Below are 27,373 nucleotides of genomic sequence, written 5' to 3'. Positions count from 1 at the left end.
TTTGCTTAACAGAGCAAGATGAATCAAACTTCTCTGGGTTACTCTTCTGCTATCTATCCGCTCAATTTTGAGCAGCCTCTGCCTTCAGCTACCAAGGCCACCAACCTGACTGAGGTGACTCCAGCTAAGAAAATAACCTTCTACAAGAGTGGTGACCCTCAGTTCACTGGAGCAAAAATGGCTGTAAACAACCGGACCTTCAAGACCTTTGATGCCCTCCTAGATGACCTCACCCAGAAGGTTTCTCTTCCATTTGGTGTGCGGACAGTGACAACTCCTCATGGAATTCACTCCATCAACAGTTTGGAGCAGTTGGAAGATGGAGGCTCATATATCTGTTCTGATAAAAAGCATGTCAAGCCAATCAATATGAACACAGCTGGGAGAAAGCCAGCTACATGGCAGGGCAATAACCCATCGAATGCCCGCCGAAATACCACACAGAGGGCAAGGCAGGAAGACAGTCACGTACATCGTATTCACATGGCACATAAAAAAATAATACTGATAAAAAATGGGAATGTTGGCATTCATTATTCAATTGTTCTGCACAAGAGGCATACACACAGCTTCAGAAGTTTTCTTGATGAAATCTCTGAGCTCATGCAGTACAGCGTGAGAAAACTTTATACAGTTGATGGAAGAAATGTATGTACTTATTTAGTTCTGTCAAATGTTACATTTTATTGTTGCAATGAATATGCTGACTGCAACTATGCACTTAATAGAATTAAACAGAAATATTAGGGATGGGATGGAAGGAAGAAAGCAGTTCTGCTGACAAAGGTATCTGATTCACTGGTCGGCAACCAACACTTTGGGAGCAAGGATCTGCATTCTTCCCAGTCCTGGATACTGATCCTAGTTTTTCAAAGTAATGGATAGGAACATAGGAACAGGATTCAGCTATTCAGCCCCTCGAGCCTGTTCCGCCATTCATTGAGTTCATGGCTGATCTGCTTCCTAACTCCATCCAACCACCTTGGCTCCATATTCCTTAATACCCTTGGCTAGAAAAAATCTATTGATCCCAGATTTAAATTTATTAATTGAGCTAGCATCTACTGCTTTTTGTGGGAGAGAGTTCCATTCTTACCACCCTTTATGTGAAGAAGTGTTTCCTAACTTCTCTCCTGAATGGCCTGGCTCTGATTTTAAGGTTATGTCCCTTTGTCCTAGACTCCCCCACCAGCGGAAAAAGTTTCTCTCTATCTACCCTATCAATTCCTTTCAAAATCCTAAAAACGTCCTTCCAATCACCTCTTAACCTTCTATATTCCAGGGAATACAAGCCTGGTTTATGTAATCTCTCCTCATAATCTAACCCTTGGAGCCCTGGTAACATCCTGGTGAATCTGCGCTGCACTCCCTCCGAGGCCAATATATTCTTTTTGAGGTGCAGTGCCCAGAACTGTGCACAGTACTCCAGATGTGGACTAACCAGGGCTTAGTATAGCTGCAACAAAACTTCCTCTCCTTTATATTCCAGCCCTCTAGTTATAAAGGCTAACATTCCGTTACCATTTTTGATTATTTTTTGTGCCTGACTACTGCATTTTAGTGATCTGTGTACATGAATCCCTAAATCTTTTTGGGCCTCCACTGTTCCTAGCTTTTCCCAATTTAAAAAATACTCAGATCTATCCCTTTTGGTCCAAAATGGATGATCTCACACTTACCTGCATTGAAATCCATCTGCCACAGTTTTGCCCACTCACTTAATCTATCAATGTCTCTTTGTAATGTTATGCTCCCATCTACACTACTCAGAATGCCACCAATCTTCATGTCATCAGCAAACTTGGATATATGGCTCTCTATCGTGTTATCTAAATCATTAATAAATATAGTGAATAGTTGAGGCCCTAGCACAGATTATTGTGGGGCACCACCAGTCAGTTCCTTCCAATTCGAGTATATACCCATTATCCCTACTCCTTGTCTTCTACCGCCTAACCAATCTCCTAACCAGGTCAATAATTTGCCTTCAATTCCATGAGCTTTAATTTTAGCTAACAATCTCTTATGTGGAATCTTATTGAATGCCTTCTGGAAGTCCATATAAACTACATCCATAGACATTCCCCTGTCGACTACTTTAGTTACTTCCTCAAAAAATTCAATTAGGTTCGTTAGACATGACCTACCCTTTACAAATCCATGTTGGCTCTCTCTAATCAGCTCAAATTTCTCTAAGTGCTCAGTCACTCTTTCCTTAATTATACATTCCAATAATTTCCCCATAACAGATGTTCACCTAACAGGTCTATAATTTCCTGCTTTCTGTCTCTTACTTTTCTTAAATAATGGAGTAACATTTGCAATTTTCCAATCTAAAGGGACAATTCCTGAATCGAGAGAACTTTGGAAGATTATGGTTAAAGCATCTACAATTTCCTCATCTACTTCCTTTAAAACCCTGGGGTGAAAACCACCAGGTCCTGGGGATTTGTCAGTCTTTAGAGCCATTATTTTTTCTAATACTGTTTTCTTGCTTACATTAACCTTAGTGAGTTCCAGTCCTTGATTCATTATTAGTTTCCTTGGAATGTCAGGTATACCATCCTCTTCCTCTACTGTGAAGCCTGACACAAATTAATTATTCAACAAGTCTGCCGTTTCCTTATTTTCATTTGCAATATTACCCACATCTGTTTTTAAAGGGCCCACATCACCCTCAGCTACCCTTTTTCTTCTAATATAATTGCAAAAACTTTTTGTGTTAACCTTAATATCTCTCGCAAGTTTCTTTCGGTATTCCCTTTTTGCAGCTCTTGCTATCTTTTTTGCCTTCCTTTGCTGTTCTTTATATCTCCCCCAATCTCCTGGATCTACACTATTCTTTGCACTTTTGTACGCTCTTTCCTTTAGTTTTATGTTTTCTCTCTTTTGTCAATCATGGCTGTTTTATTTGGCCAGTAGTGCTCTTGCCCCTTAGGGGTATATACTGGCCCTGTATTAAGTTAAATTATTTTTTGAATACCTCCCACTGTTCATCTGTAGTTTTACCCGATAACATTTGACCAGTTTGTTATTGTCAGTCTCTGTCTCATCCCGTTAAAGTTAGCCATACCAAAATCTAGAATCTTAGTAACTGTGTTAAGTTTCAGCAGGGCTAACAGTATGTTACGTAGCTCCAGCAGGTATAGGTTTTTTTGGTGATAGTTTGGAATCCTGGATCAATGTTCAGGACCATGATGAATGTTAATCATCATTCTCACAATGAGAGGACCTTGCTGGCAAAACTGGATTGACTAGAGAAACTTGCAAAAATCATGCAATAATTTTTAAAAGCAACCAACAACATTTTGGACCAGATGAAAAATGTCAATCTTTGATTTTTGATAAAGCTTATCTAAAAGCTCATCACACATGGGCCACTGACCTCTGCAACCAACTTTCCAATATGTGCTCTTGGAGGACAAAATGAAAATTTGTAAAATGACCCCTAATCAATTATACTGTACCTTCTATGGCAAATAATGTAATTATCAAAAATCTGCGACTGAGGTTATGTGTCTCTAATTAGTACAGCTACCTCACTTCCCACCTTCTTCCTTCCCTATCCTTTCTAAATACATTATATCCTGCAATATTTAATATTTAACTGCCAGTCCTGTTCCTTTGTAACCATATTTTCAGTTATCCTTATCACATCTGGCTCCTCGCTATGAATTATTGCCTCCAGTTCCCCCGTTTTGTTTCGGATGCTGTGCACATTGCTGTACAAGCAATTTAATTTGTTTTTAGTAATTGTTCCCCTCCCTTTGTTTTTAACAGTTATTTTGTACTTATGTTCTATAATTGTATCTGTCCCCTGACTGTTTATGTTACCCTTAGTCCCTAACTTGGTCTAACCTTTACTCTCATTTCTTATTTCTTTTTTCTTCAGACTTATGTTATCTTCCCCAGATCCCTACCCCAACCTTATAGTTTAAAGTCCTATAGACGGCCCTATTTATCCTTTCCGCTAGGACACTGGTCCCATTCCAGTTCAGGTGGAGCCCGTCCCAGCGGTGCAGCTCCTTCCTGTCCCCGTACTGGTGCCAGTGTCCCATGAAATGGAACTCCTCCTTCCCACACCAGTCTTTCAGCCATGCATTCACCTTTCTGATTGTCTATCCCTACGCCAATTAGCATGTGGATCAGGTAGTAATCCTGAGATTATCACCTGCGAGGTCCTGCTTTTTAATTTAGTTCCTAGATTCTGATATTCCCTTAGCAGGACCTCCACCCTTTCCTTCCCTATGTGATTGGTCCCAACATGGACCACGACAACTGGATCTTCCCCTTCCCTTTCCAAGTTCCTCTCCAGTTGCTCCGAGATATCGTTTACCCTTGCAACAGGAAGGCAACACACCCTCCTGGACTCTCAGTCGCGATTGCAGAGGATGCTATCTACCCCCCCTAATTATCGAATCCCCTATGACTACAACCTTTCTATTCTGCTCCTCCCCTCCTTGGACTGCCTCCTGCTCCACGGTGCCATGGTTAGCATTCTGACTGTCCCCCCCACAGCCTGCGTCCTTATCCTCACAGGTAGCAAGTACATTGTAGCAGTTGGATAGGAGCAGTCTCTGCGGGACCTCCTTCTCGAGCGCCCTTTGGTTCCCCTTACCCTGCTGAGCTATGCGCCAGAGTGTCTCTAACTCGCACTCCAGCTCAAGGACTCTGAGCTGGAGTGAATCAAGGCAGAGACATTTCCTGCAGACATGGCAATCTGAGATAGTCTCGCTGTCCACAAACTCCCACATACTACAGTCCCGACACACAACCTGCATCGCCAGTTCTAGTTTTTATTTATTCCCATCAGATTGGAAAATAGTGAATGTAAATCCTCTAATCAAGAAAGGAGGGAAACAGAAAGCAGGAAACTACAGGCCAGTTAGCTTAACATCTGCCATAGGGAAAACACTAGAATCTATTATTAAGGAGGTTATAGCAGGGTCAGTAGAAAATCTCAATGCAATCAGGCAGAGTCAACACGGCTTTGTGAAAGGGAAATAGAGTTTGACTAATTTATTAGAGTTCTTTGAGGAAGCAACAAGCGACATGGATAAAGGGGATCCTGTGGATGTGGTGTACTTGGATTTCCAGAAGGCATTTGACAAGGTGCCACATCAAAGGTTACTACACAAAATAAGAGCTCATGGTATAGGGGTAACATATTAGCATGGATAAAGGATTGTTTAGCTAACAGTTAACAAAGAGTAGGCATAAATGGGTCATTTTCAGGTTGGCAAGATGTAACGGATGGAGTGCCACAGGGATCAGTGCTTGGGCCTCAACTATTTACAATCTATATCAATGACTTGGATGAAGGGACCGAATGTACAGTTGCTAAATTTGCGGATGACACAAAGGTAGGTAGGAAAGTAAATTGTGAAGAGGACAAAAGGAGTCTGCAAAGGGATATAGATAGGTTAAATGAGTGGGCAAAAATTTGGCAGATGGAGTATACTGTGGGGAAATGTGAACTTGTCCACTTTGGCAGGAGGAATAGAAAAGCAGTATATTATTTAAATGGAGAGAGGTTGCTGAACTCTGAGGTACAGAGGGATCTGGGTGTCCTGGTACATGAATCACAAAAAGTTAGTATGCAGGTACAGCAAGTAATTAGGAAGGCAAATGGAATGTTGTCCTTTATTGCAAGGGGAACGGAATATAAAAGTAGAGATGTTTTGCTACAGTTGTACGGGGCATTGGTGAGACCACATCTAGAATACTGTGTGTAGTTTTGGTCTCCTTATTTAAGAAAGGACATGATTGCTTTGGAAGCAGTTCAGAGAAGGTTCATTCGACTGATTCCTGGGATGAGAGGGTTATCTTATGAGGAAAGGTTGGACAAGTTGGGCCTGTATACACTGGAGTTTAGAAGAATGAGAGGTGATCTTATTGAAACATATAAGAACCTGAGGGGACTAGAAGGGATAGATGCAGAGGGGATGTTTCCCCTTGTGGGAGCGACTAGAACTAGGGGCCACAGTTTAAAATAAGGGGTCTCCCATTTAAGACGGAGATGAGGAGAAATTTTTTCTCTCAGCGGGTCGTGAGTCTGTGGAACTCCCTTCCCCAGGGAACGGTGGAGGCAGAGTCATTGAATATTTTTAAGGCTGAGTTAGATAGATTGCTGATTAACAAGGGAGTCAAAGGTTATAGTAGGTAGACAGGAAAGTAAGTTTGAGGTTGCAATCAGATCAGCCATGATCTTATCAAATGGCAGAGCAGGTTCGAGGGGCCGAATGGCCTACTCCTCTTAATTTGTATGTTCGTATGTTCATATTTATTTGTTAGCATTAATTTAATTCTAGAACTAATAGAAACTCTTAACATTTGTAGATGGAGTTTAGCTTGATTTTAAATTAATTATTCTGAATATTTATTTATTTATAATTTATAGTTAAAGATAGAGCGTGTATAGTAAATTAAAGACTTAGTTTAATTTCCTCGGGTTCCTCTGTGCTGACTATGATGTCACTTTTTGAGATGTCTTCCTGGGTTTGTTTAACTACTCTGGTTTCCCACTCTTTTTAATTCTTTAGCTTTAAGGCTTTTTAACTAATACTAACAGGCTAACCACTAAAAACACTAACCACCACTAAAGACACTAACCACTAAACACAATTTCCACTAAAAACACTTAACAATAAACTAAATACTTATACTGACTTACCCTTGGCACTCCTCTGTGAAGTCATTTTTTGACTTTAAAAAACATTTCTTTTTGACTTCGCTGCTCTGGCCACGCCTCTTATTCGCCACTCAGGTCCGCTCTGGCCACGCCTCTTATTTGCCACTCAGGTCCGCTCTGGCCACGCCTCTTTTATTCGCCACTCAGGTCCGCTCTGGCCACGCCTCTTTTATTCGCCACTCAGGTCCGCTCTGGCCACGCCTCTTTTATTCGCCACTCAGGTCCGCTCTGGCCACGCCTCTTTTATTCGCCACTCAGGTCCGCTCTGGCCACGCCTCTTTTATTCGCCACTCAGGTCCGCTCTGGCCACGCCTCTTATTCGCCACTCAGGTCCGCTCTGGCCACGCCTCTTATTTGCCACTCAGGTCCGCTCTGGCCACGCCTCTTTTATTCGCCACTCAGGTCCGCTCTGGCCACGCCTCTTATTTGCCACACAGGTCCGCTCTGGCCACGCCTCTTATTTGCCACACAGGTCCGCTCTGGCCACGCCTCTTATTTGCCACACAGGTCCGCTCTGGCCACGCCTCTTTTATTCGCTGCTCAGGTTCACTCTCATCGTGCTGGATTTTCTTCCATATAGCTTTCTTTTGGTGGCATCATCCTGCAGAATCAATTCCAAATGCCCTCTATGGATTTTGAGCCTTTCTAAAGGTTTTTAGAATTATTGTCAACCTTTTTAATTGTTTCGATCCTGTTAAATTTCACTTAGATTCAATTTTCTGCTCCCATTACTTGCACATTTCCAAATCTGTGCTGGTAACTATTATATTTGAAAATCTTGGTTCGTGTCACACAGTAGAGTTATATATTAAGTGCATTGCATTTTGTGGCAATTTGTATGTGTGCATTGAAATTACTGGGGTGAAATGGCTTGCTTTGTTTCACATGTAACATGTAACGATTAGACGACCTTTGTGTTGGTGGGAGAAATATTCTGAGCAGTGTGCAGCACTTCTATGTCTTGCTTTTATGTTTGTAAACAATTTTACAACACCAAGTTATAGTCCAACAATTTTATTTTAAAATTCACAAGCTTTCGGAGGCTTCCTCCTTCCTCAGGTGAATGTCAAGAAATCCTCGAACCTCTCGCATTTATAAATCACAGAACAATACCTGGTGATTACAGAAAGTCTTTTCAACTGCCCAAAGACTATCTGTAATCACCAGGTATTGTTCTGTGATTTATAAATGCGAGAGGTTCGAGGATTTCTTGACATTCACCTGAGGAAGGAGGAAGCCTCCGAAAGCTTGTGAATTTTAAAATAAAATTGTTGGACTATAACTTGGTGTTGTAAAATTGTTTACAATTGTCAACCCCAGTCCATCACCGGCATCTCCACATCATTGCTTTTATGTAATCGCAAATACAGAATAATCATATCAAAAAGTCATATATTGTATTCAAATCATGGTCCAAATCATTTTATAAATCCAGAACAGCGGAATGCTGCTGTACATTGCAATGAAGCATGTGAGTTCACAACCTCAATCCAGTGATGTCCCAGTACCAGCTACACTGCATGAGGAGGTAATCTGTGGAGACCAGGCTCTGTCCCATGGGAAACATAAGGAAAATTAGGAAATGGCCCTGAAATTCAGAACTGTGGCGCTATTCTTCCGCTGGATTTATGCCCCACGTAAGTCTTGCTGGAAACTGCACCCCAGAGAGACAAGTGCTTCTTCTACCCATTATGTCCAAGGACTCTGTTCCCTGAGGGGAATAAATACATTTTTTTAGCCCCTTTTCTTCAGTGCTTGGAAGCCTCGTAGCAGAGCCCCAGGAAGCCACTCTGATTTCCACCACCTTAACAGGGTGGGCATCTCTGTCTCACCCCCACAAGGATGGGGCCCCCACTCTGAATATTTAAATTACCTCATCCTTGGGATTTTGGATAGGGTCACTGGCAGACTAGACTGGTGGGCGGAGGTCCTGCTCCACTGCACTTCTGCCCCGTTGAAAGATGGCATTTCCTTCATTGAATGGTAACATATCATCAAACAAACAAAAACTGTAACAGAGCATTTTACAGGGAAAAACATTTCCTAATCTGAATCTGATAATGCTTGTATTTTACAGATCGACACCTTACAGGCTCTTTTTCATTGCCCTAATGTTCTGGTGTGTGTTGGACATGAAGCTTCCAAACCAATTGTGCATGAGAACTTCAGAAGAAAATCTTCTGAAAAGCTGCCAGGCCTGACAAGGCGATCTCGTGCGAACATTAATAATGAATCATCTAATATCAAGAAAAATGGTTAGTGGTTTTATTTTTAAAAAGTGTAAAAATGGAATGCAACTGTGATCAAAACTGAAAACTGTTAAGGCTTTCATTGAAGAGGTAACAATCTAGCCCACATGGCTTTAATTCTGAAGTAATTGAAACAATAGCCCTGATTGTACAAGTCCGTCAAAATTAGGGATGTGTTTGCCTGTGGCCGGGGTTCACCCACATCACTGGTAGGGAGGGCTGACTATATTGAATTTTGCAAGGCAAGCCTTTCCCTTCTTTTTCAACAAACTCCCTAACTGACTTGCAGACAAATTGAATGACTGGAAATGTGCACAGGTAGTCTGGCCTGAAAGCTGGTTGGCTGCAAGTTGCAAAATTGGGCGAGCCAGCAGCTCTAAAAGGACTGCTATCATCTTTAATTGGAATATAGGAACAGGAGTTCCCATCGAGCCTGACTCATCATTCAATTAGATCATGGCTGATCTGTACCTTAACTCCATCTACATGCCTTGATTCCATAACCCTTAATACCTTTGCCTAACAAAAATATCTCTGTTTTGAAATTTTCAATTGACCTAGTTTCAACAGCTTTTTGGGGGAGCGAGTTCCAGATTTCGACTACCCTTTGCGTGAAGGAGTGCCTTCTGACATCACCCCTGAATGGTCTAGCTCTAATTTTAAGGTTATGTTCCCTTGTTCTGGACTCCCCCACCAGAGGAAATAGTTTCTCTTATAGAATCATAGAAAGGTTACAGCATGGAAAGAGGTCATTTGGTTCATCGAGTCCGTGCCGGCTTTATGCAAGAGCAGTCCAGCTAGTCTCACCCCCCCGCCCTTTCCCCATTTCTATCTACCCTATCAAATCCTTTAATCATCTGAAACTCTTAATCTTCTATATTCAAGGGAATACAAACCTAGTCTACGCAACCTCTCCTCATAATTTAACCCTTTTAGCCCCGGTATCATTCTGGTGAATCTGCGCTGCACCCACTCCAAGGCCAATATATCCTGCCTGAGGTGCGGTTCCCAGAATGAATGCATTACTCCAGATGGGGTCTAACCAGAGCTCTGTACAGCTGTAAGATAACTTCCACCCCTTTGTATTCCAGCCCTCTTGAGATAAAGGCCAACATTCCATTAGCCTTGTAAATTATTTTTTGTACCTGTCCACTAGCTTTAAGTGATTTCTGTACTTGGACCCCTAAATCTCTCTGCCCTGAAGGCCACATGGGTTGAATCTACAGATCTACCAGATGTTAAGAGTTACATGCCCTCTCCAGTTGGCGACTCCTTTCCATTGGGAAAGCAACAAAGGTGTTTCCCATGTCAAATACATCGTCAGTCACTTATTTTATACAGGTATGTCTTGCAGACTGGCTTATCTGGTAGATGTCCTCTGCATGGGCTGGAAAGATCCTGCTGCAGAGAAGCATAATATCACAGTGACCTTCAAAAGCAATGGGAAGAAACTATCTCAGTCATTCAATTTGTCTGCAAGTCAGCCTGCAGATGGTGGCATTAATCTGTCACTGTCTTTGCAGTAAAGAAGAGGCTTTGAAGAAAGGCCTCATCTGACATATACAGGTGGTACTAGAGCAGTCTATAAATATGTCTGCTGGGATTATGGGTGTAATGCCTGAGGTGTCTTTGCCACTGATGATTCAGAAATGTAAACTTTTCACTGAGGCAGGCCAGGCCATTCAACTGTTATACACTAATTTTATATGGGTGAGCTGTGTGCTTTGGCCAATTCCTTGTCCAATCTCACAAAATTCAGTGTGGAGCCCTATTAACATAAGTGGCCTATTTAAAGGAGGTTCATGCTTGCCTATCTGCCCCACAAAACACACCTTGCAAGATGCAGCATACTGCAAATTAATTGCATGACATATGTGAGATTCTGTGCCACTAGCAAAGCTCATAATATCGAGTATAATTAGATGATTATTTTTAAATTTAGGAAAAAATCAACAGGCTCAAAGTAATCTTCCTCAATACAAAAGTAAAGTACTCTCTAGGGAACATACTTTTATTCCCTTTGCTGTCCCACTGAACTAATTTTCTCTTATTCTTACCCGATGGGGTGGGGTGGGTGACGGCTGTGATTTTCTCCTTCACGGCAGTGCTCGGTGGAGCAAATCACCCGTCCCTTGTAGAATGGGCCCGATTTTGTGGGCTCTACAATGGGCAAGCAATCCGCTCTGCCATATTATCACCCAGACAGTGAAGCAGAAAATTATCCCCTTGCCCAGTCACTATCCATCTACATCCATGTCTTCTGATGCCCTCTGTCACTAATAAATTCCAGCTTTTCAGCTCCAACTCTCTCATTTTCATTGTGAACATACAATGCAGTTACACTCCTATTCCTCACCAGGAAGGCCCACAGGGCCTCTGATTCTTCCTTCAACATCGGCCCACCTAAACCCACCCACTTTTGCTTAGCCGAACTTGTTCTCACCTGGAAAAATTTCTCTTTTAACTCTACTTGCTTCCTTCAGATAGAATGTTTCTCCATGGAAACCCGAATGGGTTCTAGTTATGCCTGTTTTTTTTATAAGGTGTGTTGAACACTCGGGGGTAAATTTTGGTCTGGGCACACTTGAACCAAGAGGCCCGAGGATCAATTTCCATTTTAATTAGCATACTCGGCGTGAGTTGTCGCCACTGGATGTGCCTCCACAGGCAGCACCCCTCAGGTAAATCTCAGGATGAGGGCTGCAGGGGAGTTGGGGGGGGTGGGGCGGTGTTGGGGACCAGTACAAATTGGACGGTCTGCATCTGGGCAGGACTGGAACCAATGTCCTAGGGGGAGTGTTTGCTAGTGCTGTTGGGGAGGGTTTAAACTAATGTGGCAGGGGGATGGGAACCGATGCAGGAAGTCAGTGGGAAGTAAAGTGGTGACAGAAACAAAAGGCAGTAAGGGAGAGTGTACAAAACATGACCGGACAGATGGGGCTCGATTTTCCGATCGCGTTTCCGGCGGGTTGGCCCCGAAAATCCCGATATCCGGTCATGTGACCGGATCGCGACAAAATCCCGGCCACTTCCGGGTACCGCGCTGATGTGCGGGGCTGCGCGCGCAAGCCCCGCTGGTGGGAATCCCGCAGGCAATTAAAGCCAGCGGGGTTCCACTTGAGAGTACTTAACTTGCTCGTTGTGGTCAGTTAATGAGCTGAAGCAGCTGTCAAAAGAGGAAGTGTGGGATTTTAGGTTCAACGCAGTCAGTTTCCCACACTGGGGGAAACAGTACCTTTCAAACCAGGCGTGTTGCAGCCAGCAGCCTGTGGCAGGTGCCAAGGTGCGCTCCACGGGGGAGAGCCCTCACCCACGCAGGAGGCCACCGCGTCACATAGGGCAACCCCTGCCCTCCACCACCCCCCGCCAAGCCAGAGGACAGACCGACACGAAACCGCAGCCCCAGTCCGAGGACCCACCCACCTACCCTGCACAACCCCTCAGACCAACACCTGCCAGATGGGTGGTGCGTTGACATCGTCCGAGGACGAACAGGATGACCAGCCCCAGCAGCCTCGCAGTCCACGCCGTCCGCCTCGGAGAGGTGGGGCCCCCCAACACGGTGCTGCGGCACACCCACCTGCACAGCAGGAGGGAGGGCAACCGCAGAGAGAGATGCGTCACAGGAGGCACTACCCTCCGCACAGGGTGTACAGAGCGAGGCTCAGCTTCATGGACCTCTCCGAGGAGCAGTGCATACGGAGGCTCAGAGTCAATCGCCAGGTAGTCGCCGACATCTGCAGCCTCCTTAACGACGAGCTGCTCCCTGATGGACCAAGCAGCATCTTCCTACCTGTCGCCGTCAAAGTCACCACTGCCCTCAACTTCTTCGCATCCGGTTCCTTCCAGGGTGCCACCGGGGACATCACCGGGGTCTGTCAGTCCTCTGCACACAAGTGCATAAGGCAGGTCACCGATGGGTTGTTCCGCAGGGCCTCCCACTACATCAACTTCGCCATGGACGAGCGCAGCCAGATGGAGAGGGCGGTTGGATTCCATGCCATGGCCGGCTTCCCACGGGTGCAGGGTGTAATCGACTGCACCCACATCGCAATACGGGCACCTCCGCATGAGCCAGGGCTGTTCATCAACAGGAAGGGGTATCACTCCATGAACGCCCAGCTCATCTGTGACCACCGCCAGAGATTCCTACACGTGTGCGCCAGATACCCCGGCAGCTGCCACGATGCCTTCGTCCTCAGGGAGTCCGCCGTCCCGCCCATCCTGCAGGCTCCCAACGCCGGCAACGGCTGGCTCCTCGGCGACAAGGGGTATCCCCTCCACACGTGGCTCATGACACCTCTGAGGAACCCCATCACCAAGCCGGAGCGTCGGTACAATGACAGCCACACTGCTACCAGGTCTACAATTGAGCAGACCATAGGGCTTCTCAAGATGCGCTTCAGGTGCCTTGATCGTTCTGGGGGAGCGCTCCAATACACACCATTCAGAGTGGGACGAATCATAGTTGTCTGCTGTGCCCTGCACAACATGGCCCAACAGAGAGGGGTGCCGCTGGAGGAGGCCCCATCCACACCCGCCACCCATATTGAGGAAGGCGAGGGCGAGGAGGAGGAGGAGGAGGAGGAGGAGGCGGAGGAGGAGGAGGCGGAGGAGGAGGACGCGCCAGAGGATGTTGGACGACCCATGCGCCGAGCCGCGACTCACCGGGATGGTCGCCAGGCCAGGGAGGCACTCATACGTCAACGGTTCTCCTAGAGTCACACACTGCGAGGCGCTCGCATCTCCTCACCTGCACATGCGAGCGGCCATACCAGCCCCCTCCACTGAAGAGTGCTGCCAGTAATCCTGCACCCACAGCAGTGTGCCCAATGGGTGGCAGCAGGTGTTCGCCGTCATGATGGCCTCCACGGAACGCACCTATTGCACAGGCCGCGGAAGAATGGACGAGAGGTGGCAGGAGTGGTGAGAATAGACTATTTAATATCTCGAATGTGACATTATATAAGAAAAAAAGTACGAAATAATAAACACCCTGGTGTTTTCCCTTTGTGATTATAAGGCCTTTGCAATTCTTTTCCGGGAACCCCTACGTGGTGCTACCCCTGTGGCTCCAGCAGAGGTAGTGGCAGGTTGCTCGTCTTCTTGCCTTGACCGGATAGATGCTTTTGGCGGACGGCCCCTGGGTTTCGGTGCCCGTGACGGCACCTCCACAGACTGCTCCTCCTGCACCGGGGCAGGGGCAGACTCGGCCACCTGGAGAGGAGGCACCATTGCGGGTACTGGTTGAGAGGTGGGCGACGGGTGGGACGTGGGGGCGCCTTGAGAGGTGTCCCCGCTTCCATGTCCCCGGTCACCATCATCCCTCTCTTGGCCTCGGCCCACATCACCCCTTCCACCCTGCTGGACGGCAGTTTGGATGGCATGTGTGAGGCCTTGCAAGGCCACCCCTAGTGTATCCCTCAGCCTGTTGATGGCGTCGGAATGTTGCTCACCCTAAATCCGTACAGACGTTGTCAGGGCCTGCATGGACTCGATCTGGAGCTGTGCGTGACGCTCGAGGGAGGCCAGCCTGTCCTCCACCGCAGACAGTCCCGCACCTACCTGCGACACTGTGTCGCCGGTACCCTCCTGTGCCTGCGCCACCAATGCCCACATGCAGGAGGTGGACTCCTCCATCGCCTGCGCTATTGTGGACAATGCGCGCGGCACCTCTGCCAGTACCTCAGCAATTAGCTGGTGGCCCTCGACGACTCTCCTTTTCACTGGTGGCCCCCTGGGTTCAGCATCTGGGTCCGGCTGAGCAGAGCCTGGAGATGAGTGCTCCCTCCGTCGCGGACCCTCCGCGGCTGCCCCTGCCACCAGGGTCTGCTCATGCTCACTCGTGCGCGGTGACTCACCAAGTGCTACCCCAACTAGTTGGCGAGGGGGACCCACCGAGGTGCGTGTCTCTGCGCTGGTGGATGGTTGGCTCTGATGTGACGATGCACCCTCAGAGACCGCCATGTCCTCTGAGGAATCGCCCTCCACGATCGCTTCACCCAAAGACGGACCTGCAAGAGAACAGAGGGCACTTTGAGGCATGTGGACCAACTTGACAGTGCGCCTGATGGCAGGTGATGAGACGGTAACTCGCGATCATGGGTGTTGAGTGTCAGCTTTCCCTTACCGGCCGTTTCGGCAGCGACACACTCGCCATCGGCCACCGACAGGCAATGTCGCGTGCGGGCGAGGTCGAGCGCCTCCACCTCTGCGTCGGTGAGCTCCACCACTTGCGGCGGCCCACCTCCGGTGCGTGCCCTTTCCCTATTGTTCTTGCTTCTCTTCTCCTGTGAAGGCAAAACACAGATGTGTGAGTGGGTGCGTCTTGCATCGTGAGACGCATCGAGCATCGGTGTGGTTGGGTTGAGCGTGGCGCGGAACGGATGGGCGGAAGCGTGGGCCACGTGCCCATCCCATTGCATGGGGATTGGGGTGTGTGGTAGTGTTCGGGTGGGGTCAGGGACGGTGGGTACTTGCGCGCACGGCGAGGATGGTGAATGAATGGCTGTGAGGATTGCTGATGGAGCACAGTGGTGGCTGTGCAGGAGGGGGTTGTGATCTGCTTGGCGTGATGGTGGGGACGGGATGTGGGAGGGTGCGTTGGTGTACTCACCTTGCCAGACCTAGTCAGGTCATTGAAGCGCTTGCGGCACTGCTCCCAAGTCCTTGGGGTGTTGCCCCTGCTGCTCACCTCCGCCGCCACCTCTGCCCATGCCTTCCTGGTTGCGGCGGCAGGGAACTTGCGTCCATCTTCTGGGAAGAGTGTTTCCCTCCTCCTCCTCACGCCCTCCAGCATCAGCTGCAGTGCCAGGTCTGAAAAACGGGGCGCAGCCTTTCCCCTTTGCTGAGCCATCGTCTCAAACCGCTTGCTTGTAGCAGGAGGGGCTTTGGGAGACTGCCCCTTTAACTGGAGCTCCTACATCGCGTCGACGGTACTGCGCATGCGCAGCCGGCCGGCACGCAGCTGGGGAGCGCAGAACCCGGAAGCAGGGCTTAATCGGTCCAATTATCCCGCGATCGCGTGGGGGACGCACACGATTAGCCGTCCGCGTTTTCCACGCTCCCGGAGGACCACCCGCTGGGAACCCGTAGGCCTGCTAAATTCGAGCCCATGGTCTGAGAAATCAGGGCAAAGACCAAGGGAAGTCTAGATTAAACTGCATTTATTTCAATGCAAGAAGTCTGATGGGCAAGGCAGATGAACTCAGGGCATGGATGGGTACATGGGACTGGGATGTTATAGCTATTACTGAAACATGGCTAAGGGAGGGGCAGGACTGGCAGCTCAATGTTCCAGGGTACAGATGCTATAGGAAAGATAGAGCAGGAGGTAAGAGAGGAGGGGGAGTTGCGTTCTTGATTAGGGAGAACATCACGGCAGTAGTGAGAGGGGATATATCCGAGGGTTCGCCCACTGAGTCTATATGGGTAGAACTGAAAAATAAGAAGGGAGAGATCACTTTGATAGGATTGTACTACAGACCCCCAAATAGTCAACGGGAAATTGAGGAGCAAATATGTAAGGAGATTACAGACAGCTGCAAGAAAAATAGGGTGGTAATAGTAGGGGACTTTAACTTTCCCAACATTGACTGGGACAGCCATAGCATTAGGGGCTTGGATGGAGAGAAATTTGTTGAGTGTATTCAGGAGGAATTTCTCATTCAGTATGTGGATGGCCCGACTAGAGAGGGGGCAAAACTTGACCTCCTCTTGGGAAATAAGGAAGGGCAGGTGACAGAAGTGTTAGTGAGGGATCACTTTGGGACCAGTGATCATAATTCCATTAGTTTTAAGATAGCTATGGAGAATGATAGGTCTGGCCCAAAAGTTAAAATTCTAAATTGGGGAAAGGCCAATTTTGATGGTATTAGACAGGAACTTTCAGAAGTTGATTGGGAGAGTCTGTTGGCAGGCAAAGGGATGTCTGGTAAATGGGAGGCTTTCAAAAGTGTGTTAACCAGGGTTCAGGGTAAGCACATTCCTTATAAAGTGAAGGGCAAGGCTGGTAGAAGTAGGGAACCTTGGATGACTCGGGAGATTGAGGCCCTAGTCAAAAAGAAGAAGGAGGCATATGTCATGCATAGGCAGCTGGGATCAAGTGGATCCCTTGAAGAGTATAGAGATTGCCGGAGTAGAGTTAAGAGAGAAATCAGGAGGGCAAAAAGGGGACATGAGATTGCTTTGGCAGATAAGGCAAAGGAGAATCCAAAGAGCTTCTACAAATACATAAAGGGCAAAAGAGTAACTAGGGAGAGAGTAGGGCCTCTTAAGGATCAACAAGGTCATCTATGTGCGGAACCACAAGAGATGGGTGAGATCCTAAATGAATATTTCACTTCGGTATTTACGGTTGAGAAAGGCATGGATGTTAGGGAACTTGGGGAAATAAATAGTGATGTCTTGAGGAGTGTACATATTACAGAGAGGGAGGTGCTGGAAGTCTTAACGCGCATCAAGGTAGATAAATCTCTGGGACCTGATGAAATGTATCCCAGGACGCTATGGGAGGTTAGGGAGGAAATTGCGGGTCCCATAGCAGAGATATTTGAATCATCGACAGCTACAGGTGAGGTGCCTGAAGATTGGAGGGTAGCAAATGTTGTGCCTTTGTTTAAGAAGGGCGGCAGGGAAAAGCCTGGGAACTACAGACCGGTGAGCCTGACATCTGTAGTGGGTAAGTTGTTAGAGGGTATTCTGAGAGACAGGATCTACAAGCATTTGGAGAGGCAGGGACTGATTAGGAACAGTCAGCATGGTTTTGTGAGTGGAAAATCATGTCTCACGAATTTGATTGAGTTTTTTGAAGGGGTAACCAAGAAGATAGATGAGGGCTGTGCAGTAGACGTGGTCTACATGGACTTTAGCAAAGCCTTTGACAAGGTACCGCATGGTAGGTTGTTACATAAGGTTAAATTTCACGGGATCCAAGGTGAGGTAGCCAATTGGATACAAAATTGGATTGACGACAGAAGACAGAGGGTGGTTGTAGAGGGTTGTTTTTCAAACTGGAGGCCTGTGACCAGCGGAGTGCCTCAGGGATCGGTGCTGGGTCCGCTGTTATTTGTTATTTATATTAATGATTTGGATGAGAATTTAGGAGGCATGGTTAGTAAGTTTGCAGATGACACCAAGATTGGTGGCATTGTGGACAGTGAAGAAGGTTATCTAGGATTGCAACGGGATCTTGATAAATTGGGCCAGTGGGCCGATGAATGGCAGATGGAGTTTAATTTAGATAAATGTGAGGTGATGCATTTTGGTAGATCGAATCGGGCCAGGACCAACTCCGTTAATGGTAGGGCGTTGGGGAGAGTTATAGAACAAAGAGATCTAGGAGTACAAGTTCATAGCTCCTTGAAAGTGGAGTCACAGGTGGATAGGGTGGTGAAGAAGGCATTCGGCATGCTTGGTTTCATTGGTCAGAACATTGAATACAGGAATTGGGATGTCTTGTTGAAGTTGTACAGGGCATTGGTGAGGCCACACTTGGAATACTGTGTACAGTTCTGGTCACCCTATTATAGAAAGGATATTATTAAACTAGAAAGAGTGCAGAAAAGATTTACTGGGATGCTACCGGGACTTGATGGTTTGACTTATAGGGAGAGGTTGGATAGACTGAGACTTTTTTCCCTGGAGAGTAGGAGGCTAAGGGGTGATCTTATAGAAGTCTATAAAATAATGAGGGGCATAGATAAGGTAGATAGTCAAAATCTTTTCCCAAAGGTAGGGGAGTCTATAACGAGGGGGCATAGATTTAAGGTGAGAGGGGAGAGATACAGAAGGGTCCAGAGGGGCAATTTTTTCACTCAAAGGGTGGTGAGTGTCTGGAACGAGCTGCCAGAGGCAGTAGTAGAGGCGGGTACAATTTTGTCTTTTAAAAAGCATTTGGACAGTTACATGGGTAAGATGGGTATAGAGGGATATGGGCCAAGTGCAGGCAATTGGGACTAGCTTCGTGGTATAAACTGGGCGACATGGACATGTTGGGCCGAAGGGCCTGTTTCCATGTTGTAAACGACATTTGAGAAAAAGAAAGACTTGCATTTATTACAGCACGTTTCACAACCTCAGGACATCCCAAAGCGCTTTACAGTCAATGAAAAACTTTTGAAGTGTAGTCACTGCTGTGATGTAGGAAACGCAGCAGTCAATTTGCACACATCAAGGTCCCACAAACAGCAATATGATAATGATTAGATAATCTGTTTTTAGTGATGTTGGTTGAGGGACAAATATTGGTCAGGACACTGGGGAGAACGCCTCTGCTCTTCTTCGAAAAGTGCCATGGGATCTTTTACATCCATCTGTTTAGTGGCTCATCGGAATGACAGCACCTCTGACAGTGCAGCGCTCCCTCAGTACTGCACTGAAGTGTCAGCCATAGATTTTGTGCCCAAGTCTTTGGAGTGAGGCATGAACCCTCAACTTTCTGACTCAGAGGTAAGAATGCTACCAGATGAGCCATGGCTGACACCTTGGGCATGAATTTGACCCCGAGCCAGAAAGGGGTGGAGGGGGTCAAATTGCGGATGGCAAACCCGGAAGTACGGGTTTCCCAGATGTCCTTATGATTTTGACATAAGGCCTTTTATTTTTTTTTGTCGGTTTGCTGTCCGACTGACTGGCCTGATTGACAGGCTGGCCTAGGTCGGACAAGAGAGCACCAGGGAGAGGACATGGTCAAGTAAGTCTTCAGGTAAGTCTCTGTATGGATGGGGGGGAGGGTATGGGGGGCACAAGAGCATGGGGGCACAAGGGTATAGGTGGGCATGGGGGGTCACAGGGGGGAGTCAGTCATGGGGGGTGTCGGGATCGGGTGGTAATCGTGGGGGTCCACAATCGTTGGGGGGGGTGGAATCGGGGGTCATCGCAGGGGTCGCGATCATGGGGGGGGTTGGAGATCGGGGGGGGGGTCAGAGAATTGGGAGGGGGTCCACGATCATTGGGGGGGGAAATCGGAGACTGGGGGGGAGGGTGGTTGGTCCGCAATCATTGAAGGGGTCACTGCAGGTAGGCTTGTTGGGCCTGGGGGAAGCACTCCTGCTCCACCGGGCCGACAAGCTGTGCCAGAAAGGCACAAATCTATTAGTTTCGGGCCTTCTTGCCTCCTTTCGGGTGGCGAGAAAGAAAAGTCCTGGGAATCCCAGCTCCCAGGGATTGAAATTGAAACTCTGGAAAAATGGAGGCCTGGAACCCCTCCTCCCGTCCCGGTGAAAACTGGAAGTGGGCGGGTTGGGTGCGTGTCCGAAAAGGTTGCGATTTTGAATGCTCCCCCGCCCCCAACCCACCCGTTTTTCCCTTTTAAAATCGTGCCCCTTGTGTCACATATTATTACCCCTTCAGTCATTTAACCATCACCTCTTTTCCTTTTAAGCATTTACAGTTCATCCTACTTCCTCTCCCTTTTTCTCCCTTCGCTTATTCTATTCCTTTTAAATGCTGTTCACTTTAATTTTTTTCCAGTTCTGAGGAAAGGTTACATCTGAAGCATTAATTTGTCTATTCTCTCCACAGCTGCTGACTGATCCACTGAGTGTTCACAGCAATTTTTACTTCTGTTTCAGGTTTCCAGCATTTGCAGTTTTATTTTGCTTTTTATTCCTTTCTAAAACATTTTCTATTCAAACTAATCAAGAATCTAGATACAAGCATCGGCTAACTCCGTTGATAATCTTAAGAGCCTATCCTCCTCATTAGGCTGTATAATTCTATAATTATTAAATCAGACAAAATTCAGTAATTTTCCACTCCTTATGATGATGTTTTGGTAATCAGGGTATTTTAGTAATGATCAATTTCTTCAGTTACAGCCCATTCTTACTGAATAATATCACTGCACTTTCAAATAGACTTCAAATTGGATTAATTTCTATTTTTGCTTTTTTCTTTCCCTTTGCCACACCAAATTTTGCTTGGTAAACACCTCCTGTCTGTGGTACTTTTGGGATTCTTGGAATATTCTGGTGAAATGCCATTCCACATTTTATAGTTAACTTTGGATTAGAAGCCAAGAAAAGTGTAATTCATCCCAGATTACCATCTAGGTCATCCAGATTTTCATTATCATCAGATAAATCCTATCCTAATGGCTTGAACATGTCATCGAGCAACAGTGGTTATGCTTCATTTGTGGACTCGCGCTCACAAGAAAAAAATGGAGAATTTATTGATTCTGTAATAGATGACGACATTGAGAAAAGAGTTCACGTGAACAAAGATGGCAGCCTTTCAGTGGAGATGAAAGTTCGCTTTCGTTTGCTCAATCGTGAGACACTTCAGTGGTCCACACAGATCAGGAGGTCTAGTTTAACAAGGAATACCAGTTATGAACATCTATGTTCAGTAGAAGACTGTGCCACAGAACAGGTTGAGCCAATGCATCCTGACAATGGTTTTGATGGATCATTTTATCCATGCAATGCTGATGGCTCCAACATTTCAAAGCTCATTGGAGCAGAATCTGAAAAAAAACACTGTGAGAACTGCTGCAAACATTTTCAGGGGTACAACATTTGGAAAAATCCAATGTACCCTGATAAAATTACAGAAGTGAACTCTAGAAATGTAAGACACACTCATTCTTCTTGCTCAAGTACATCATCCTGTCGGAGAGCTGTATACAAAAGGGAATCTGTTGAAAGCATACAGACAACATCCAGTGAAGAATGTACACAACACTTTGTACAGCAGACGTTAAGTCATTCGGAGACCGTGGAAAATGGAGATGGAGGAGTAAAATATTGCTCTGCGAGTTTCTGTAGTAGCCAAAGTGGTAATTGTACCTCTGATTCTAAAACTGTAGGACATCATGAAAGTGGAACATCTATTTCTAGGGCCCAGAGTGTCACTAGCCACCACATTTCATCACATTCTTCTACAAACATCAATCACCAAAACTCACATGATGAACACCTCTCTTGTGTTTCACCAAGCAATTCCACAGCTTCTTCAAAGAGGAAGGTTGCAGTTAAAACAGCAGATATAGAAGAAAATGACAGGCCAGCAACATCATTCACCAGCTCGGCAGAGGCTTCAGTTGATTTAAAAGACGTTGATAGTACTGCAGCAGGTGATAAACCAATAAGTAACATCTCAGAATCCTTTCATCACTTGAAATGCAACAAACAAATCAAAGATGAGTGTAGTTCAGGAGGAGCTCAAAATGTACCTTCAAGCTATTCAAAACATTCAATTGATGGCTGTAAAGAATTGATTACATTGAACCATTTGTGTCCAAGCACCGCATCAAGCTGCTCCACCCAATTCAGTGGTAAAACAAACGCCACAAGCAATGTTGGATATGCTGAAGAAGGCAAAGCATATTCAGTTGTATCCAATTCCTCCCTCAACATTGATAAAAATCCAAATAGAGAAATATATGAAGACAATAAGCCGACTAGTGACATTTCATTATCTTCAGTTAAATCCAAAACTGACAGCCATATCACACAAGACTTAAATGAATATGAAAGACAGTCCATGTCAGGGTCTTCTCCTGAGGTCCATGGCATTAATTATGAACTACATTTCCAAGATAATGACACTAATGGAAGGCCAGTAAGCAACACAACTTACTCATCTTCCAAAAAGAGCAATAAATGTACAAGAAAAATGGAAGCAGATGATGACCGTGCAGATTCTGTTCTCTCTTGGTCATCTACATCCTTAGCAGCACAGAGGATGTCACTCACTGCAAGTGAAGACAGTAATGTTTCATGTTCAGAAAACTTAAGTGAAAAAAATAGAGTGAAACTAAAATATCCACCAGCTACTTCCATTCATTCTGAACTATCGTCACTGAGCGAATGTGCAGAAGTTATTGTGACAAACTCCAAGGACAGAAGTCAAAGATCCTCAAACTCTGAATCAATAAATTGTAGCAGTTCTAACAGTACACGTAGAAGTAGAAGTGGAAAGGCCAAGTCAGAGGATGACTACAGGCCTTCCACATCTGTCTCTGGTAATTCAAAACCAAATTTAAAAGCTGGTGAAGAAGGAAAACCAAGCAATGAGGATAAAACACCAACATCATGTTTTTCAGAAGTCTTACAAACAGAAAACAATATAAAAATGGAGCGTGAGAGATGTGAAAACACTAATAGCATTTGCTCTACTGTTTCGAAAGCATCTAGAGTCAAAGCTGAAGCTGAAAGACAAGAACAAAAACAAGTTGAAGATGAGCTAAAACAAACCGGCATTTCAAAATTATCAAATGTAGCAAAGGTAGAACTTTTGTCTTGTAAAGTAGATGAAGGTACAGTAACCCAAACAAACTCAGTTACAGAAAATGCTTCTGTTCAGAGCATGCCTCAGTCTTTTCCACAAAAGGGAAAGGCTGATGGTAAAAATGCAAGACAGCTATTAACGAACCCTGGTCTCAAGTCTAAAAGCAGCATGAATATTTGCTCATCGACTACTGCTAAAGTAACTGGCGAAAAAAACCCTGCTTCCAGGCCAACCACATCAGGATCTAGATCCAATTTAAGTGAGAAGAGTACCAGTGAAAATCCTCACAATGAAAACATCAATCAAAGTGACAGTAAGAGAAACAGTGAAAAAGTCAGCAGCAAAGAAAAATGTAAACACAGTAATAATATCAAAAAGAATAAAAATAAAACATCCACAGATACTGTTGCAGTTGCCTGTGGGAAGAATTATCTTATACCCGATGTACTGCCAAATGCATCACTTGAAGAGGTTGTTTATGAATGGCTGAAAAAAATTCCATCTGAAAACATGCTCGTTAAATATGACAGCACAGAGGAATTCCAAGATAAAAGTGAAAAATCTGCAATAGATGTGATGCCAGAAGGGGAAAACAGTGGAGCAGAGGCTACTACAACATTAGAAGAGAAGCCACGTGAAGAGGAATCTGCTGTGAGTAATCAGGAATCAAAAGAGAAAAATGATTCCGAGATGGTAAAGATGAAAAACAGTGGAAGCCCAAAAGCAGAAGATGAGGGCATTGACCAACATATTGTCGAAGAGGTGGATATTTTACAGTCAAAACCAATTAGTTCTTGCTGTTCTGTAATCCCTACGATCAATCATCTGCATGAGAAAGTTTTACCGAATAATGTGCATTCCTCTGTTGAGATTCTAAAAGCTCTTCTGTCTCCTAGACAGAAATTAAAATTGGATAGGTCAAACAGTCTGCCAAATTTAAACCTTGCATTTGAAAGGAAACTAAGCCATTCAGCTAAGGCCCTGTTGACACGCTTTACCAGTCTGCAATTTTTTGACAAAGAATCATTGCATTATGCAAATAAATTCAATAATGCAAATAATTCTGCAAGCAAAGGGTTTCTAAAGTCATTCTGGCTTGCTGACATTGCTGAAGAATGTGAGGGAGAGGTTTCTCAACCTGCTGTAAAACATTCAAAAACATTTAAAGGCCACAATTCAGCGGATGATAACGGCACATCAGTGTCTTCCTTTGGAGTGGATGTCAATAGTGGATCAGGGGGTTCAGGAGATAGCAGTATGGATGGGGCAACTGATGTCTCTCTAGCAACAGAGAAGAAAAAACGTAATTTAGATTTAAGAACAAGTACTAACAAGAAGAATGACACATCAAAACAAAAGCAACCTTTTTTAATGAAAAACTCATTTGATGAGAATGCTGAGATGTGTGATAAACCAAATGAGAAAAATGAAGAATACTCAATATCATCTGCAGAATCAATACTGACTGGTGTTTCTTGTAGGAAAGCAAAGTTAAGAAATTGCAGTAATGCAAAGAACAAGTCAGAAGGTATTGATAACATTGAAAAACGATCCCTTTCAAGAAACTCAAGAATATCACAGTCAGAGGTTGCACCGCCCAGTCCAGTCACTCCAGACATAGCTTGTCGTGTTCAGTGGAGTAGTGGTGAACAAAGTAATAATGGTGAGGATTTGGATGAAAATATAGACAGCAACGCTGCAGAAAGCCCACAGGACATGAACCAAAACTTAAAGGAACAAGCTGCTCCGGATGTAGATGGATTGAAACCATCAGCCGGGAACAGCTGTGACATGAAAGAAATAGTTCAACAGACTAAAGCCAATGACCACAATGAGGCAGTAGATGTAGATGATCCTGAGGAAGACAAAATTGTGCATGATAAAATACCAGAAAAATGCAACAGTACTGGCATAGTAACACCACAGCAAATAACATCAGATCACTGCTGTGCAGCACAAGCTGTCATAGCAGACCAAAAGCCTGTGCCAGCACAGAGGAAATCTTTTGATCCTGACCCAGCCTGGTTAATGAAACTGCTGAAAAAAATGGAAAAGCAGTTCATTACACATTATGTAGATTCAGTGAATGAATTTAAAATTAAGTGGAAATTAGAAGACGATGATAGATTAGATCAGATGATTGCTGATTTAAGAGAAGATGTTAGTAGGAGAATCCAGAGAAGCATTGAAAGAGAACTAAAAAAAATCCAAAGCAGAGCAGGAAGAAAGAGGCCATCACCTCCACAGGAACCACAGAGATGTGAATCATCTGAGCAAACAGAACAAAGACGGAGACGGCTAAAGGCTATGTATAAAATCAAAACGTTTTCTCCACATGCTAAAGAATCTAACAGTAAATCTAATCATGAACAGAGCACAGACAATATTTCATCTCTGATAAGTGATGAGGATTTGAATTTTAGTGAAATGTTAGGTGACAATGCTGATGCACTTGAACAATTTAACCGTGATAAATTCTGTCCTTGTGATTCCTGCACGGAAATAAGTAATACGTCAAAAATTGCAACAAACGCAATTCAGAGAAATATTCCTATTGTTAAAGATTTTGACCTGAGAGAGATACTTATGATGAATTTGAACAGACCTAATGAGCAAATAAAGAAACATGTCACTGACACAGATGAGCCTGAGGAATTGTTGGATAGGGAGATTAATAATCACGATTGTGGTGAAAGTGAATCCATAGAACCTGTTCAAAATAAAATAGAGCATGTGATTCAAAACGATGAACCAGTAAATGAGTATCAAGAAAACGTCAATGTGAATAATGAATGTGAAAATCACAAATTAGATAGAACATTGGATCAGGATGAGGAAAAAGTGTCAACTGGTAACGATGCAGTGGGTCCGAATTTTGAGGACATTGATGAGTGCAAAGATGATCTAGAAGATAAAAGTGAAGGATATAGAGAATCACCAAATATAAAATCAGATGATGCTCAAGAATCTATTGAAGATAAAGAGGATGATGTTTATAAAGATGAAATTCAACACAAACATTACAAAAAAGATTTCAAGTGCATTGAGTGTGAAACTGCTAACACTGAAAACAACCTTGAAGAAGCCAGCACTGCAACTGAGGAATATAAGGTGCAGAAAGAAGAAAATAATGTATTGCACAAGGATACAGATCCAGAGACAGAAAACAATAACAAATTAGAAGGATCATATTCAGTTGACAGTCAACAAGAATACGAGGTGTCAGAAAACAATATAAGAGTCCCTGCGGAGAATAACATTGAAGAAGTAGATGAGACTACAAATTTGGATAATGATATTTCAGAACTTTCCGATGAGCATGTAAAATCTAATGCTGTTAAAAGCCAAATTGATGAGGTGGTAGAAGACATGAATGCAAAATCGCCTGCAGAACTGAGTGCTTCATTAGATGTTATTAGTTGCCCACAGCACTCCAGTGAGGGAATACTGGAAGATTCTGCAAAGGAGGACACTGATGGTGATAATGTTCAGATTAACACTAAAGAAGCCACAAGTAGTAGCTCAAATAGTCCAGGAAACAAATCTTCTAAAATGTACCCGGAAAGCTCATCAGATGAAGACAGAAAAAGTATTTGCACAAGTCCTGAAGCATGTGAAGATCAGAACGATGCAGGGAACGATTCAGATCCAGAACCAGATCAACAAGCTTCTATGAGAAACAAATCACAGAAACCTGGTAACAGTGAATTCGATGAGGATGATTTAGATTTTTAAGAATTCAAAAAGATGACTGATAGTGATTATAATCAGAATGGTTATGTTGATTTAAACAATTTTAATTTAGCAATTAAATATCTGATTTCAGCAGATAGGAGACTATCTATTTGTTCTGCAAAGAAAATCCAGTAGCACCTGCTGTTTAAGTTACCCAAAGTTTAAAGTAAATGTATCTTCAAACTTTGTGTAATTTAAACAGCGGGTGAAGGGATTTTGGTATAATATAAGTGTGGATGGATGCTTCAGTCCTGTTCAATTTATTTATAAGGAAGCAACCAATGAAATTGCAAAAAGAGCTGATAATAACTGGATTAGGCTGTAGCATTTTCAGACTCATTAAGGCCGATTTACCTCTCCCTCCACCCCCTCCCAGCATTAGGTAGGTGCATTACGCCCCAAATGTGTTTCATTTGTGAAGACTTCAATCCACTCAATTTTGCTGTCTGGTGCACCCTATAAG

General features: G+C 44.8%; 1 protein-coding gene across 1 annotated transcript; it reads left to right on the top strand.

Annotated features, from left to right (window-relative positions):
* Positions 1-18: 18 nt before the first annotated feature.
* On the top strand, positions 19-26,910 carry LOC137322158 (retinitis pigmentosa 1-like 1 protein). Its single transcript, XM_067985272.1, has 4 exons — positions 19-648; positions 8,769-8,946; positions 20,939-21,064; positions 21,131-26,910. Exons 1-4 carry the CDS (start codon positions 19-21, stop codon positions 26,908-26,910), a joined length of 6,714 nt encoding a protein of 2,237 aa, XP_067841373.1.
* Positions 26,911-27,373: the final 463 nt, after the last annotated feature.

The sequence above is a fragment of the Heptranchias perlo genome, chromosome 5, assembly GCF_035084215.1.
Source record: "Heptranchias perlo isolate sHepPer1 chromosome 5, sHepPer1.hap1, whole genome shotgun sequence".
Classification (NCBI taxonomy): Eukaryota; Metazoa; Chordata; class Chondrichthyes; order Hexanchiformes; family Hexanchidae; genus Heptranchias; species Heptranchias perlo.
The sequence above is the reverse complement of the archived record's forward strand: the minus strand, read 5'-3'. Positions and strand labels throughout refer to the sequence as shown.

Bases quoted from the DNA above. Each gene is read 5' to 3' on its own strand.
- LOC137322158 (XM_067985272.1), top strand. From the start codon at position 19: ATGAATCAAACTTCTCTGGGTTACTCTTCTGCTATCTATCCGCTCAAT. The intron at 649-8,768 runs GTATGTACTTAT...TGTATTTTACAG, and splicing joins ATACAGTTGATGGAAGAAAT to ATCGACACCTTACAGGCTCT. The intron at 8,947-20,938 runs GTTAGTGGTTTT...CACATTTTATAG, and splicing joins ATCTAATATCAAGAAAAATG to TTAACTTTGGATTAGAAGCC.